Below are 16,930 nucleotides of genomic sequence, written 5' to 3'. Positions count from 1 at the left end.
TACAGTTCAAAAGCCATTTCTGGGTGGTTAAATAGTCAATCATAGAAGATTTGTTCAATTTCTTCTTTTCGGAACCCAATATCTCTATCTTTTGTTGTGCATTTGGTAAACTCTGGACTAACACAATAATCTGCAAATAACACTGATCAGATAAAACCATGTTGTACAAACCTCGTACGATCCAAAAAAATATTGAAAAAAAATAGTCGAACAATCACTTACTTCGTAAACTTAGTTGTCCAATATTTTTAATTGTTTTATCTTGAACTTTAGGTCGACATTTCTTCATAAGCTTGAAGTGACAAGATTCTTTTCATATCTGAAATATAATACTCGTATCCCAATAAAACCAATTTTATTTTCTTTGTGTTTTATCCTCTTTAACCAGAAGTCCTAAATCCAAACAATTAAGACCACAATCCAAAATACAGATCGAATTTAACTTTGCGTACCCGGATCCAATGACGTTTTTATAAAATACAAAGTATACACTTCACTTAATAAACGCAAGACACAAAATTGAAGGCATGTTAGGAAAAATTAGTTAGATAAATGTTAGAGTGGGGTTATACACAGTTGTTAGTACCAATGGCAGAGCCAGATTTATATTTTTACACGCGCTATTATTTTCTAAGTGTTGGTTTCTGTATATTTTTAAAACGGAGTCGCTTTTGGCAAATTAGACTAAATTTAATGTATAAAAAATTAAACAAAAAATTGGGTCACCCGAGAGGTATACATGGCTCCACCCTTGGCTAGCAGCTATATTTATCCACGGAAAATTGCCTCTTACTATTGTATGTTATTTTCATCTCATTTGTTTATAAGCACTTCACTCATGTTTTCAACCTTCGATTTGAATCCATAGTTTATGATGAAAAACTGACATTCCAATTTCTCCTATTTCGAATCAAAAGTTTCTATTTCTTTTAAACATTCATATGTTGTTGATGTGATGTCTATAATTATATTTAATAGATGGATATCACCTCAACGATAGTTACATAGTTAAAATCAAATCTATATAAAGTAATAATCGATAAATTAATGACCTCTTTAAAGTAATATTTTTTTAACAATCTTGATTTGGACCAATGTACTAAATTAATAATTTCTATAAAAATTAACCATCATCAAGCAACGACTTCATTATTTTAAGAAGATGATACTTAACATAGATCGTATGCATTTTTAATATGATAAATTTTCATTTTACAAAACGAAATAATTTCATTTTTCGTAATGAAAGAAATTTTTAAAAAACACAACTTTATGTTCTTAAGCTCTCCACGAAAATTATTCGTTAATACTTATGAAAACCCTAAATTGACCCCGAAGGCAGAGGCCAAAAAGGAATTCGACACGTGGATAATTGTGATTGGTTGATACTTTTGACTTTCTATTTTAATAGCAATACAAATCAATTTACAGTCCCTCCTCCCTCTCTCTCTCCACCCCCCCACCCCACCCCCCCTATTCACTGTTTATAATTTGAGCACATTTTTTTTTCTTAATTAATGTTTGGAGAAAATTATGATTTTACTTCTCTCGCGTGTGATCGATGTATTTGGAATCATTATAGGGGAGAAATGATGAAAGAATTGCCCAGTCATACGGTGCCTTTCTTGAATTAGAATCCGCCGGAATTACGAGTTGGGAGTGATTTGCCGACCGATCGATTGGCTTTAGATCTGTTAATTTTGTTGTGCGTTTCATGTACGAGGGTTGAGACTTGAATTTCTTTTATTTATATTTTTTTTCTGTTTTCTTGGGGTAATAGATTTTTGAATAATTTTTGCCTTTTTCGATTCTTAGATGTCTTGAAATTTGAATTTGAGTAGTGTGTTAGTCTTGGAAATCCGAATTAGATTGGCTTTAGAATATCCGAATTGATAATCGGCACATTTAAGGTTTCTGTTGGTGGAGTTTGTTAAAGTTGTTCATTACGGACGCGCCGCGGGGGTGATTTCAATTCTTTTGATTTTTTTGGTGTTAGATTTACTGTCGTGGGAATTGGTGATATTACGGTAATGTTGTATGGGAAAAATAAGAATTAGTGCAGTTCCCGCAGTCATTTTTGTTAGGGGTTGATTGAAGGAAATTATGTATTCTGTGTATCCGAGTATCTAGAGCTTTTTTTCAGGTTTGCTTAAATATCCTGACGGCTTTCCAGAAAGTTTCAAAATCATCCATTTGGCATTTGATTATCTTGGTTACGGAGTCTTTTTGAAATTGTATAGTTGGCATGGTTCTGTTATTGACACTTGGGGGAAGGGTGTACAAGTGGATGTTGTAGTCAGCAAATGATAATATCAAAATGAGAGAGAAAATTAGAAGTCTATGGATGCTCCCAATAAGAATTTCTATGATCTGATTGGGTTGTTAAAGTCCTGGATCCCTTGGCGATCCGAGCCAGCTCATGTGTCAAGGGATTTTTGGATGCCCGATCAGAGTTGCAGAGTATGCTACGAATGTGATACCCAGTTCACCTTACTCAACCGTAGGCACCATTGTCGCATCTGTGGCCGAATTTTTTGCGGAAAGTGCACTTCAAATTGGGTTCCTACGCCACCCAGTGAACCTGAGATTCCACAGGAAGAGTGGGATAAGATTAGGGTCTGCAATTACTGTTTCAGACAATGGCAGCAAGTTTTATCGGCACCTGTTGATGATGGAATCCAGGTCTCCAAAGTGGACCTCATCAGCACCTCACCATCTGCCACCAGTTTTATCAGCACCAAATCCTGTGGAACCTGTGACAGTAGTAGTGTTACCTTTGTTTCATTACCTCAGTCTTGTGCAATTAGTCCACCTCAATCAGAAACAATGGAGACTACAATAGAAAGACAAAGTGTTACAGCAACAACAAGCAATGATTATGCCATGGAGATAGGAGAACAAAACCTATCTCAAAACCAATTTGGATTATGCTCCAACAGGTTCTTCTTTCTGCATTTCATTTTTTACTGCTTGAACTAATCAGTTAGCTTTTTCTTTCATCAGAAAGCTTAGGTTTCTTAGATAGTTAACAGTCCTCTGCTTATTCAGTGAGCGGCTTTAGGATTCTTCCAAAGTGTGCATGATATCAGCTTCAATATGGACCGAGGCATTGCACGTGAAGTTTTATTCCAATCAAGGGTCTTTTGCTTGTTTCATGGATATTTCCCGCTGTGTTAGCTATTTTCTGTGGCATGTGATTGCTATTGGCATTCCTATGGGTTCTTAATTCGTAATTCACGTACCAATGAGTGTAAAATTCGACACTTAGCCATCACATGATAGCTAATTCAAATATACCCCATGGTGTAACTTTCTATTTTATTCCGGTGGAAGTTGATTATTTTATATGGATTTGTGCTGTGAATGTGACTCTTGATAAAATGGCCGAGTTGGTTCTTATAGCTTTTCTACTTATAATGTAATAAGGTGTTAAGTTTGTTTTCTTCATTGTATATCAAGCAGTTCAAATAGATCTTAAAGGTATCCATGTATGAATCGTTTTGGAAGAGCTCTATTTTACGCATATCCATAATAATGCAATCAGTGTCTATTTGCCAACTGAATCAGTTTCTATTTGCCGACTAGGACACAGGTGTCATCAGCATCGTGGGAGCTTTTACTCCTGAGAAGTTACAATTTATGTGCTGTCTGTTGGTATGATTACTAATTGTTCCTCGAATTGTCTGTACAGGAGTGATGGTGATGATGATGATGAATACGGAGTATATCACTTGGGTCCAAGGACTAGTTCATTTTCTCAGATTAATGGCTATTATGGTCATGTTCAATTTGAAGATATGGGCGATGGCTATGAATCCCATAAAGTCCATCCTGAAAGCATTGCTCTTGATATAGAAAGTCGGATCAGTTCTCCACTACATGATATTTTTTATTCCCAGGCCTCTGATGATGTTCAGCAGATCGTGGAAAAAGGTGTCGACGATGACATAGGTGACGATGATGAGGCACCTTCTTTATATTCTGCTGAAGATGTTGATACCAAACCTGTTGATTTTGAAAATAATGGAGTTCTGTGGCTCCCTCCTGAACCAGAAGATGAAGAAGATGAAAGGGAGGCAGTTTTGTTTGAGGATGACGATGATGGGGATGCCACTGGAGAATGGGGGTACTTGCGCAGTTCAAGCAGCTTTGGGAGTGGCGAATATCGAAGCAGGGACAAATCAAATGAGGAGCACAAGAAAGTCATTAAGAACGTTGTTGATGGCCATTTCCGTGCTTTAATAGTGCAACTCTTGCAGGTAGAGAATCTTCATACAGCAGAGGAAACTGATGGAGAAAGTTGGGTAGAAATAATCACTGTCTTGTCATGGGAGGCTGCTACATTGTTAAAGCCAGATATGAGCAAGGGTGAGCAGATGGATCCAGGGGGCTATGTGAAAGTCAAATGTTTGGCCTCTGGGCGTCGGAGTGAGAGGTGATAGCTCGAGTTTTTGCTCTGTTGTTTGTTGTACTTATTTTATGGGGCCTAATAATGTTTTTTGTGAATGTGTTGCTTCATATATAAATGTTTTGGTATGAGTTATTGGTCTTCTGAGGACAGATTTATAATCCCACAAAAAAATGAAACGGAGTTGAATTTGACATTAATTTGGGAAATAGTAATGACACAGGTGATTATATGAACGACTAACTCTTCATTAGTATTTTCTCATTTTCAATGAATTTTATTAAATCGATGTTGTTTCTTTATAACATTTAGTCATTAGAAATATTTTGGTGTCATTCTAGATAATATATGAAAACTGCTTTTGGGTTGGAACACAGTTCTCTGTCATATGTCTGCTACTTAAGTTGCCTGAGCTCTTTAGAAATTTGTAGATAGGGGAACTGGAAGTCTGAGGTGGTGTATTAGTCCTGGGCTCGGTTGTCTAGAGGAAATGTCTAAACTATGATTTTGTGAGAAATATTAACCTGGTTTATTCAGCTGTTCTCAATCTGTTTCATATGTTTTGTAGGCTGGGAAGGGAGGGGATCTACTGGGAGGGTATTGATTTCCGTTTTTATTTATTCTCTTTGTATTTGTGTTTTCAATTGAATCTTCTTCATTGGCTTTATTCCTAATTTTCATATAATTGAGTGAAATGTTGATTGATTTGATTGTTTAATATCAATATGTAGCATATTTTCCATAGAATTAATAAGAGGCTGTTACTGATGAATAATTATAAATGATAACCGACGATTCAGGGATTGTCTTCATGATTTTCGAGAACTCACTGCCATCAAACACATATGTGAATGATTTTAACTCTGTTTCATTCCTCAGTTTTAATGCAGATTCTACTTCTTTTCGATGTATTGTTCTCGTGCAGCCTTACAAACTTCATTTTTATTACTCCTTCATAGCATGGTGGTCAAAGGAGTTGTTTGCAAGAAAAATGTAGCTCATCGACGGATGACTTCAAACATTGAGAAACCTCGGGTTCTAATGCTTGGTGGAGCTCTCGAATACCAGCGTGTTTCTAATGCTCTTTCAAGCTTTGATACTTTGTTACAGCAGGTGGAGTTGATCATCATTTTTCAACGATTTTAAGCGGAGTCTGAATCTTCAGTTTATTATTCTTATTATTTTTGTTAAACACCATCTGCGCCTAAATGGGTGTTTTGGCGTACATGAGAGCTGAACTAGGCCAAGACTTCTGACAATGAAAAAAGAAAAAAATTGCAAATTTCAAATATTTGGTTGAGGAATTAGATTGAAAAAGATGTCGAGATTTCTCTCCATAAAGGCCCAATTAACTAATGTATGAGTCACGATATCTCCTTCCCGAAAAATTTAGAAAATATTAACAGTTGTGAATTATAGATCTTCTAGTATTGAGATACAAAGTCTATAACTATCATTTTACACGCTTAATTTGAATAATCATAGAACCTCAAAGAGCATGTTTATTCCAGATTGGAAAGACAAAACCAACACATGTTTTGAGCCCCATTCCCGAACGTTTGCCAAATATGTTTGTACCCTAAGAAGTTCTTAAACGTCAAAAGGTTCCTGATCCTTCCATATTTGAGTCCCTTGCTGTAGTGTATTGGTGAGAAAAGGTTCCTAATCCTCCATTTAAGTATAAAAAGAGACGTGGAGACTCCCTTATATTTTACCTCATTTTTCTGTTATGGGCAACTCATGGAAAATTCAAACAAAATATTAATTAGATAGGTGGGATCATGGTTTCTTTATTTTAGGATTCTGAAGTATCTTTCCATTTAGAATCTTCCAAATCTATAGGATTCATAGGGATGTGATTTTTGATTCAATTGTAAGCTCTATTTTTATTGTGCAGAATTAATATGAATAAAATCACCTGAATATCTTCTTCTGACCAAGTGGTCGAAGAGATCCGAGGTTCGGTCATTAATTCGAGCCTCACTTCTAACTACGCCATAGGTCACTAAGGGTGGAAACACAAAATAAAGAAAAATGTCTTGACCTGAGGGAGGAAACACAAAATAAAGAAACATGTCTTGATCCAATTACATATTACCCCATATACAAGTCGGGACTTTTAACGAGGAAAAAATTTATTCACAAACTGTTACTAGCGAGATTTGTGGTTCTGTATGAAGTAAGCCTCCATTTCCAGGCCCATTAACAGCCCCATAACATGATTCATAACTCTGGTCAACATTTTCCTTTTCATAAGATCCAAAAGATGAAAAAGGCCATAAGTTCTTGAATGTGAGACAACTTGTCCCAATTAAGACTAACTTCCATCAATTTAGAAGTGAAGTGCAATGTGATTTTTTCAATAGACTCCAACTACTGACGCTGAGAAATCTCGAATTTCCCTTGCTATTTCGCCATGCATGAAGATATTAGACATGGTCTCCATATTGTGCTGTTTTCTTCTATATGAAATTAATGCATTTTTATTTTGTTCTTGCTTATTTATTTACATTCATTTCCAGGAAATGGATCATCTTAAGATGGCAGTTGCAAAAATAGATGCACACCATCCTGACATTCTTTTGGTGGAGAAATCTGTTTCGCGACATGCACAGGAGTATCTGCTTGCAAAAGATATATCACTTGTTCTGAATATCAAAAAACCACTCTTGGAGCGCATAGCCCGCTGCACGGGTGGTCAAATAGCTCCTTCAATTGATAATCTATCTTCTCAAAAATTGGGATATTGTGATATGTTCCATGTTGAAAGGTTGTTAGAAGAGCATGGAACGGCTGGACAGGGTGGAAAGAAGCTGGTGAAGACGCTGATGTATTTTGAAGGTTGTCCAAAGCCGTTTGGTTGCACGGTATGTCTACTGCCAGGACAATACTAATGATACTGATGTTGATAAGATAATGAAAGTTCTATCTATCATCATTCTTTTGAACACCAAATTGATATCAAAGCGAGTGCAATTTAATATTTCAGTTTCTTAGACAATTTTAATATCTCGTGGAGCATATTCTCTGAACTTTTACATTTAAGATTATTGAAGTCTACCAACAAATCACCTAGTTCTCCATTTTTTAAAACTTAGCTTCTTTTTATGGAAAAATGTAAATTTTTTTCTACCTAAGGGTATACCAACTCTTTTCAGAAACCTTACTGTTCTGATGACGATTAGATGTTTATTACATCAGATATTACTTCGAGGTGCCAATGGGGACGAGTTAAAGAAAGTAAAGCATGTTATACAATATGGGATCTTTGCTGCTTATCATTTAGCTCTGGAGACATCTTTTCTTGCTGATGAAGGTGCTCTGCCAGAACTACCATCAAACTCCCCAATTACAGTTGCAATTCCAGAAAAGCCATCTAAAATTGGGAGGTCCATCTCAAATATTACTGGGTATACCATCCCTGCCAACGAACAAACTCCCGGAATTCACTCATTCAATGAACAGCAGAGATCAAATAGTCTGCCTACTTCTGATCTGGTGAATGCTGCAATCATGTCCTTTCACAAAAATGAATGTACAGATACATCTACACTTCCAGCTCCTATGAGTTTTCAGTATCCCAAATCTCTTGTCTCATTTTCTGTTAATAACTATCATCATTGTCCTTCTAATGAACCATCTGCTTCCCACTCATCAGAGGAAAGAGACCTTGTAGATTTTGTCATGGCTTCGGAGGTAAAAACTTTTGAAGCAGATGGACTGGCTGCTACCGAAGATTTTCTTAGTGTAAATGATTACTGTGATTCAACTATCAGAAGTATGAATAAGAATTTCTGCAACCTGGATGCAAACACAAATGGTTCAAATCCATCATCTTTTCTCGCTGATAAAAAAGTTACCCCGGAACAAAATGGTTTGAAGGAAGATTTTTGGCCTTCCCCCTCGAACCATCAAAGCATCTTGGTTTCCTTATCATCGCGATGTGTGTGGAAAGGAACCGTCTGTGAGAGATCTCATTTATTTCGGATAAAATATTATGGAAGCTTTGACAAGCCATTGGGCCGTTTTCTGCGGGATCATTTGTTTGATCAGGTACTCTATCCTCTATTCCTCTACCTGGTGGGCCTTGGAAGGATGATCATCAATAAGATATGTACTTGTGTCTTTTTGCTAGAGTTGTCTTAGATTTGTATGGTACTTAGAGAATCTAATATGTTTGATAGGATTATAGATGCCGCTCATGTGAGATGCCGGCAGAATCTCATGTTCAATGTTATACTCATCTACAAGGTACTCTTACAATCTCAGTTAAGAAACTGCCAGAAATTCTTCTTCGAGGTGAAAAGGAAGGAAAGATTTGGATGTGGCATCGTTGCCTAAAGTGCCCACGAACTAATGGTTTCCCTCCTGCAACTCGAAGGATTGTGATGTCTGATGCTGCATGGGGACTGTCCTTTGGAAAGTTTTTGGAATTAAGCTTTTCAAATCACGCAGCAGCAAGCAGAGTGGCAAGCTGCGGCCATTCTTTACATAGAGACTGTCTTAGGTTTTATGGGTATGGTGTCTGCATTCTCGCTCACTTACTCTTCTCTCAATTATTATGATCATGAGTTATGAATGTAAGTTATCAGCGTTTTGGTTGTCGAGTAAACATGAAAACCTGGCCTCGGGGAATATTGAAGTCGGGTACAGTGGTCAATGAACAAGGTCTGTTCAACTGGGCCATTTTGTTACCTATTTTGGATGCTTTTTTTTTCATAAATCTCAAAGAGTGCTTGATGAATGGCTAGCATGCAATGGAAACACAATTAAACAGCATGCTGCATTTTTTGCTTTATAAAGCTACAAGAGTGCTGTATTGTCGGGCAGCACTCTGTGTGTGTGTGAAAGTTTCATGATTCTGCATTACATGCAGGTTTGGGAAAATGGTTGCTTGCTTTCGGTATGCATCCATTGATGTTCATTCAGTCTACCTGCCTCCCTCAAAGCTTGATTTTAATTATGGAAGTCAGGAGTGGATTGAAAAAGAATTGAATGAGGTGAACAACATTCATTTTTATCTTATTTTCAGTTTTATTTAACTTGTTTCTATTGCCCCGACATTTTATCTTTCTTATCTGACAGGTGGCTTGCCGCGCAGAGCTTTTGTTCTCTGAAGTGCTTAATTCTCTTCGTCTTCTGGAGGAAAGAAAATCTGGCCCTAGTCAGCCCAATAATGGCATTAAAATTCCTGAATCAAGACGCCAAATAACAGATCTAGAAGGGATGTTGCAGAAAGAGAAGGAAGAATTTGAGGTCTGATATTAATTTCAAAGTTCACTTATTTTTCTGTAATGAAGATAATCGATTGTATGCTGACAACATATTTGTTCATAATTGATGTGAATATCACTGCAACTGCAAAAATCTGTTGCAGTGGGTTATGTTGATTAATCCTACCCCTTGCTGTGCACATGGTTTTGGTAAAAGAGAGATTATGTACAGTATTTTGGGGGCCAGTTGACTACCTAATTGCAGAGTTGATAGCTATACATGTGGTCGAATAATAGTTGTCAAAAGCATGGAGCATTAAAGCGCTCAAGTGTCTTGGGCTTTGATCTCAAAGCGCAAACCGAAGTGCACGCTTTACGGGAGGTAAAGAAACGCAATAAAAAAATATTCTAAAAAATAAAAATAATTTAACTTTATTTAAAAAAATATCAAACATGAGATATCAAATATTGAAATCATCATAATCTTCATCTTTTAAATATCAAACATTGAAATGCGAGGATAAAAGTTGAGGTGACACAAGGGCAGAAGCGATGGAGGGAAGACAATGCGATGTTGGGGTTTTCTTTCCTCTTTTTATGGTAAATAGAAGATAAATTGCAATTTAAAAGGCAATTTAACCCGTCAGATTTTTTTTTTTCTCCGCACAGAAGCGCAAAAAAGCGCGTCTCATGGAAGTTGTGCGCATTGAAGCACACTGAAGCGCAGGCATTGCGCTTCGCGCTTAAATCGAGCTCTTATGTGCTTTTGACAACTATGGGTCGTGTTGTTGCATTTTGGAGGCCTATTCATTCTAAGAGATTATACGTGTAGTTCTGATTTGTAAAACTACAATCTAGTCCAGCATTATAAGCGCTATTGCTTTATAAACAAATATTTAACAGGAAAAACGTGTCTCATTGGTATAGATGCTATCATAGCTCAAAAGTATTATTGTGAATCATCTCTGACGATCCTTTTCTCTAAAATTTGTCATTATTCAGTTAAATTTTTTTTATTACCTTCGTGATAATTGTCATTTCTTATTGAGATTTTTATCCTATGTTGCATACCATACACCTCTTGGATTGAAATGTAACATTTTTGGTCAGTGTGTGTCATTGATATCTAGATTTCAATTCTTCCCAAGGACGAAATTCAAAATTTCAAAGTCTAGTGTTGAATCAATCTTCGGCATTGGCGTTTTTGCTAGATTTTAATGGAATAACATTATATTAGTATGAAGCAAAGCTAGTTTTTTGGAAGCCTGTAATGGCCAATTGTGAAATTATATAGAAAATAGACACCATGTTACTGGTGGAAAAATATAAGAATATTTTTAGAAAGTATATTTCTAGTTCTTCTAAACTTAATGTGGGCACGAATACATGTTCCTAATTTTGCAGGAATCCTTCCGAAAAGTAGTGAAGACGGATGCAAAAAAAGGGCTGCCTGCGATAGATATTCTTGAGCTGTATCGACTCAGACGACAAATAGTTTTCCAATCTTATATGTGGGACCGCCGTCTGATATATGCAGATAGTTTTGGTGACAATAACCAAACAGGTGATGTGGAGGTCTCATGTTCAGAACACATTCAGAAATCTTATAGTGTTGGTGAGAATCTTCATGATATCAATGTCCCTGTTAAAACTGGTGAAACATTGTGTCCTGCTCAATCTATTCCTGTTGATGCAAAATCTGACCAAAATCCTGATGAAGAGGTCAGCATTAGGCATAGAGATTCTTCTGAGGTTGTTCATCAACCAACCGATGTGTCTCTTAACCCTGAACATGGAAATCAAGATCCAACTACACTTTTTGTTGGGGTGAATACCACTACTGAATCTGATCCTCTGGAGTTAAACATTAGCGTCCATAGATCCCTCTCTGACAGGCAAGCTCTTATTTGTTTATCAGATACTCTTGAGGCAGCTTGGACTGGTGAAAACCAGCCTGGTACTGGGATCCCTAAGAACAATAACTTTTACGAATCATTAGAAGTAGATACATCATCTACGTTAGGCGTATCTGAAAATTTGGATGTAGAAGATTCGGCGGAGGATTTGAGAATGTCAAAGATATCTCGGTCGCCTTCTGTTTTGTCAACTAGAGGTTCTGATAATATAAAAGACACTGTAAGCTGGTTATCTATGCCGTTTATAAGTTTCTATCGATCTTTAAACAAAAATTTTGTTGGAACTACCCAGAAACTGGATACGCTTGGCGAATATGATCCAGTTTACATTTCATCATTTCGGGAGTCTGAACTCCAAGGCGGGCCCAAGTTGCTTCTGCCTCTGGGGATTAATGACACTGTCATTTCAGTATATGATGATGAACCCACTAGTATTGTAGCTTATGCACTTGTTTCTCCTGATTATGTTACCCAAATTTCTGATGAGCCGGAGAGATCTAAGGACATTGCTGACTCAATGTTTTCTACGTTATCCCTCGATCCTGGGCATTTTCAGTCGTTTCATTCTTTGGACGAAATGGTGCTGGACTCTTATAAAAGTCTTGGACCTGGAGATGAGAGCATCTTATCCTTGTCAAGTACTCGTAGCTCCATGCCTGTGGATCCACTGTCTTATACAAAAGCTTTGCATGCCAGAGTGTCTTTTTCGGATGATGGACCCAAGGTGAAATATGCAGTTACATGTTACTATGCGAAGCGTTTTGAAGCTCTTAGGAGTATATGTTGTCCATCCGAAATGGATTTTATTAGATCCCTTAGCCGATGTAAGAAGTGGGGAGCTCAAGGTGGCAAGAGCAATGCATTTTTCGCGAAAACCTTGGATGATCGGTTTATCGTAAAGCAAGTTACAAAGACCGAGCTGGAATCTTTCATTAAGTTTGCTCCTGGATATTTCAGTTATCTTTCAGAATCAATACGCTCAGGAAGCCCAACATGCCTAGCGAAGATCCTTGGAATTTATCAGGTACACTAGGAACCAAATAAAATAAGTTGAAAGTAATTTATTTTTCTACCTAGGTCGCTAGGACTCGAGTCCTTTAGATGCTCATCTTAGTAGCAGGGCTTGTTTTTGTTGCTCTTGATTAGATACCCCATCATAGCATATATTTGCACTTTTATTTGCATAAAAATAAGTTGACTCGTGGTTTTTCTGAAATACCTCATATATCTGTCTGGTGTTTTTATAAGGTCACGTCTAAGCATCTGAAAGGAGGGAAAGATTCCAAAATGGATGTGCTGGTCATGGAGAATCTCCTGTTTGGTAGAAATCTTACACGGCTCTATGATCTTAAAGGATCTTCTAGGTCTCGGTATAATCCTGATTCTTCTGGAAGTAACAAGGTTTTGCTGGATCAGAACTTGATTGAAGCTATGCCTACTTCCCCAATTTTTGTTGGAAACAAGGCCAAGAGATTATTGGAAAGAGCAGTCTGGAATGACACCGGTTTTCTTGCTGTAAGTTTGTCTTTTCTTATTGTAGTTTATTACATTCCAAGCATAAGCTGGAGATGTACAAGAACTGTTTGTCTTATAGTTGATTCTTGATTCTTTTAGTACTTCATTTTCTTTTGCTCCTGCATGCGTAATTGTTATTTTCATTCTTGATTTTGTAAAGCATGAGAACATACACTCAACCAGATATGGATAATAGATTTGTTAACATGCGGAACGAAAAAAATATTTTAATGCAGTCGGTAGATGTGATGGATTACTCGCTACTGGTAGGGGTCGATGAAGAGAAGCATGAGCTTGTTCTTGGGATTATAGATTTCATGAGACAGTATACATGGGACAAGCACCTGGAGACATGGGTGAAGGCATCGGGCTTCCTTGGTGGACCAAAAAATGCTTCACCAACTGTAATTTCCCCGAAAGAATACAAGAGGAGGTTCAGAAAAGCCATGACCACGTATTTTCTGATGGTTCCAGATCAATGGTAGCCCGCCACAATCATTCCCAGCAAGTCACAGACAGATCTGTGCGATGAGAATAAAGCACAGAGTGGGACATCTACTGAGTAAGGGCCATTTCCTTGTACATCTTAACCCCAAATGTGAGAGTTTAGTCCTGAATCGGTTTCTCCATTTTCATATATTCTTTTGTGAATCCCCATCAACCCCCCCCCCCCCCCCCCCCCCCCCCAACAAAAAAAAAAAAAAAGAGGATATTTTGTATACATTTTTTGTGTGGTTCTCTCTTCCCCTTGATTTTTTATGCTTGGGAAATGGAAGTTAAGTTGTATATGAAATTATCATTTGTGGCCAGGTTTGCTATTTTTGTAAGATTCGGTTCCTTTGAATAGAACCATTTGCACTTTTATGTATTTTCATAATTTGATTATTATTATCAGTTTGATGGTGGGAGGCAGGGGCTATTCTTTCTGTATTCAAACACATTTGATTCTTATTATATCGGCCGTTTGATCACGGAGGCATTTGGATAATCTCCCTGGTGAATCAAAGAAGTAGGCTTTAAATCATTCTTGAAAATAATATTTATTTCGGTTTAATATCGATTGTACAGATAACAATAACTCATTTGAAATAAAATATAATAACGATGTTAACTGGTATCTTACCTAAGTGGAACGTTATTTTTTCTTTATTTCTAAAGAAATAATGTACCTTTGTCATTGACTCAACAATAACTACATGACATTTGCTTCAAGATTGTAATATCTAAAACATACAAAAATATATAGCTCAGTTCTTATATTTACTTATATATATCTATTTATTTTTTAATCAATAAATAAGTTATGGAAAACTTATATAACATTTCTTAAATCATTGATCGGTCTCGAACTCTTTTTCTAATCGATCTCGAACCTCCAAACTCGTTTGATATTGGAGAAATGGCGAAAATAACGAAAAGGAAAATAAAAACAATGTCTTGGAATTTGAATTATAAAGCTGAGCTTGATTTCTTCATCTTCGTTTTTATCTCATGTTTCCTTTTATTTCTGAAGTGGAGGCCTTCTTAAAGGCAAGAAATCATCGATGGCTGTTCTTATGTTCATTTTCTGCACTTTTTGTTTGTTTTGAAGCTGTTGAACAATTACCTTAGGCTGAAGAAGTTATACAGATTCCGTTGACTTTTCATATGCGATGATCGAAGCTGTTAAATAAATTGTTGTGTTCGCATGTCCAAGCTAGGAATTACAAAATGTGACCTCACAAAAAATTTGTTACAATATATTTGATGTTCTGACAAAAGTCATGAACTCTAATCTATAATCCTAGCCAGGGTATAGAGTGTAACAAAATAAAATGAAAGAATTATCCAGCAGGCACTCTTGATCAGTTTACTGCTGCATTTTTCGGTCTTCCTATATATGGAGGCTTACTTGTTCTGTGTTGGATTCGATCTGCTAGGAGGTATGTCTCGGAAGCTCGACTTAACCTTCTTGTATGGATTCTTCTGTTTTACATTCAAATCTCTGAGAGCTTGTGAAGATGGATCCAAACCTGCGGAAGAGGGTTTTTGTGTTTTCGGCAATGGGATTCGAGTTGCTTGCGCTTTATGCTGATGGAAATGCAGAACAAGCACTGATGCCAGAATATAAGTGGCCAACATGAACAGTCTGAGGTAGGGCTTCATGGTAATGTTGTGAAAAATGACACTTGAATTTTTCGGTATTGGTTTTTAATGTGATCAGGCTTCCGTGACGATATATTATATATATATATATATATATAAAATACTTTTGTATTTGTTTTCACAAAGTTGTTGGAATCCTATGCAAGTGAGATCATGCATGTGCTGCTTCTTTGACTATCGTGTGTTACGATTCTTGACTTACGGGTTGGTTGATTTTAAAATTTCTAGTGCGATCACGTGGTTTGACACGTGATTATATCTTAATCTTATGAGAACGAGGTAAGATATATATATATATATCTGTATATATTATATGTATAGGTGTTAAGGTGTACGATTTGATCTCTTTCTTCTTCTTTATTTTGCATTTAAGGGATTCCCGACCATCAGAATGGCAGAAGTTGATATTTTTATATTACAACATTACGCTGCATGTTTATGTTTTATAAACTTGAAAGCATAGTTTTCTTTTTGTCTCAATCTGTTGGAAGTACGTATAAAAAAGTAGTGACAAACAGTGGATCTTTGCATCTGGTTTGTGTTTTTCGATAATGACTTGTTTCTGGTTCAGTCAAGATTTTCCTATGCTGAATTCATTCATTTAAATTTTTTGTACAATAAATTAAAATAATAATAACAACAGTTTCATCTATTCTAAATTTTTCAAATTTTGATTTTTAAGACATAGCTAGATTTCTTGCCGTAAAGCTCTGCCACAATGCACAGAACACAGGAGCTTGGAAAGGGACTCTGGCCAATTACTACTTTTACTCCACAGCCCCTTTGATTTTTAGACGAATACTTTTTGTAAGAATGAAAGTAAAGTTTTGCATGTAAACACCAAGAATTTATTTGGAATAGCATGTGGTTGGTAACATAGCTTTATGCATTTGATTCTTGGATTGATTTGAAAAGTCATAATTCTCTAATTAATTAATTGTGCTTAAGATCAGTTGTGAATCTTTACTATATTTAATTGATGTCACGGAGTCCAAAGTTTAAATTTGACCTGTAAATCTTTTTCATTTGTCTTGTGCTAGAACTAATTTTTGAATGAGTAGATCTCTTGTGAGACGATTTCACTAATTTTTATACGTGAGACGGGTCAACCCTACCGATATCCACAATAAAAAATTAATACTCTTAGCATAAAAAGTAATATTTTTTCATGGATTATACATATAAGAGATCCGTCTAACAAAATACGACTCGTGAAAACATGTCACACAATTTTTGCCTTTTTGAATTGGTATGAATATTCATTTAACTAAGAATTGTGTGCATGTAAATTGCAATGCAAACCATTCCATGAAAACCCAGATTTAAGTCATGCAGAAAATCATCCCATAAATCACGCATACCTATAAATAAAAACACAATATTCGTCAATTTCATATCATATACATAACAAACACGATTTTGCCCATTCAACAACTTTTATTTCATTAAGAAAATTTTCCAATCAAACAATACAGTATCACGAGTTTTAAAAAATTAAACATGCAATGTTTCTTTATCGTATGCACGAGTTTATTCAAAAAAAAATCCGACTTTACAAAAAACCTTGGAGAAAATAAACACAAAAATTAATGTGAGACTTATCTCTGATCGATCAAACTCATGAAAAATTATTATATTTATGTAAAAAAAATATTACTTTTCACAACAAAAAATAGACCACATTAAGTAGTCTCATGTATATAAATATGTCAAATTATCTTACAATATACATG

At 36.1% G+C, this 16,930-nt stretch overlaps 1 protein-coding gene across 2 annotated transcripts; it reads left to right on the top strand.

Annotated features, from left to right (window-relative positions):
- The first annotated feature begins 1,458 nt into the window (after positions 1 to 1,458).
- Positions 1,459 to 13,726, top strand: LOC142555991 (1-phosphatidylinositol-3-phosphate 5-kinase FAB1B-like). Of its 2 annotated transcripts, none has more exons than XM_075667183.1 (11): positions 1,459 to 2,939; positions 3,695 to 4,435; positions 5,368 to 5,521; positions 6,931 to 7,275; positions 7,610 to 8,461; positions 8,593 to 8,924; positions 9,285 to 9,408; positions 9,494 to 9,664; positions 11,026 to 12,561; positions 12,786 to 13,052; positions 13,289 to 13,726. In XM_075667183.1, the coding sequence occupies exons 1-11, from the start codon at positions 2,341 to 2,343 to the stop codon at positions 13,535 to 13,537; spliced, it is 5,370 nt and encodes a 1,789-aa protein (XP_075523298.1). In that variant the 5' UTR covers positions 1,459 to 2,340; the 3' UTR covers positions 13,538 to 13,726. The 2 variants fall into 2 exon arrangements, with proteins under 2 accessions (XP_075523298.1, XP_075523297.1); XM_075667182.1 differs by having other exon boundaries at positions 3,692 to 4,435.
- The last annotated feature ends 3,204 nt before the right edge of the window (positions 13,727 to 16,930 follow it).

Source organism: Primulina tabacum, chromosome 9 (assembly GCF_025594145.1).
Source record: "Primulina tabacum isolate GXHZ01 chromosome 9, ASM2559414v2, whole genome shotgun sequence".
Classification (NCBI taxonomy): Eukaryota; Viridiplantae; Streptophyta; class Magnoliopsida; order Lamiales; family Gesneriaceae; genus Primulina; species Primulina tabacum.
Note: the sequence above shows the minus strand (reverse complement) of the source record. Positions and strands in the feature narration are given on the sequence as shown.

Bases quoted from the DNA above. Each gene is read 5' to 3' on its own strand.
- LOC142555991 (XM_075667182.1), top strand. From the start codon at position 2,341: ATGGATGCTCCCAATAAGAATTTCTATGATCTGATTGGGTTGTTAAAG. The intron at 8,925-9,284 runs GTATGGTGTCTG...CATTACATGCAG, and splicing joins GACTGTCTTAGGTTTTATGG to GTTTGGGAAAATGGTTGCTT. The intron at 9,665-11,025 runs GTCTGATATTAA...CTAATTTTGCAG, and splicing joins AAGAGAAGGAAGAATTTGAG to GAATCCTTCCGAAAAGTAGT.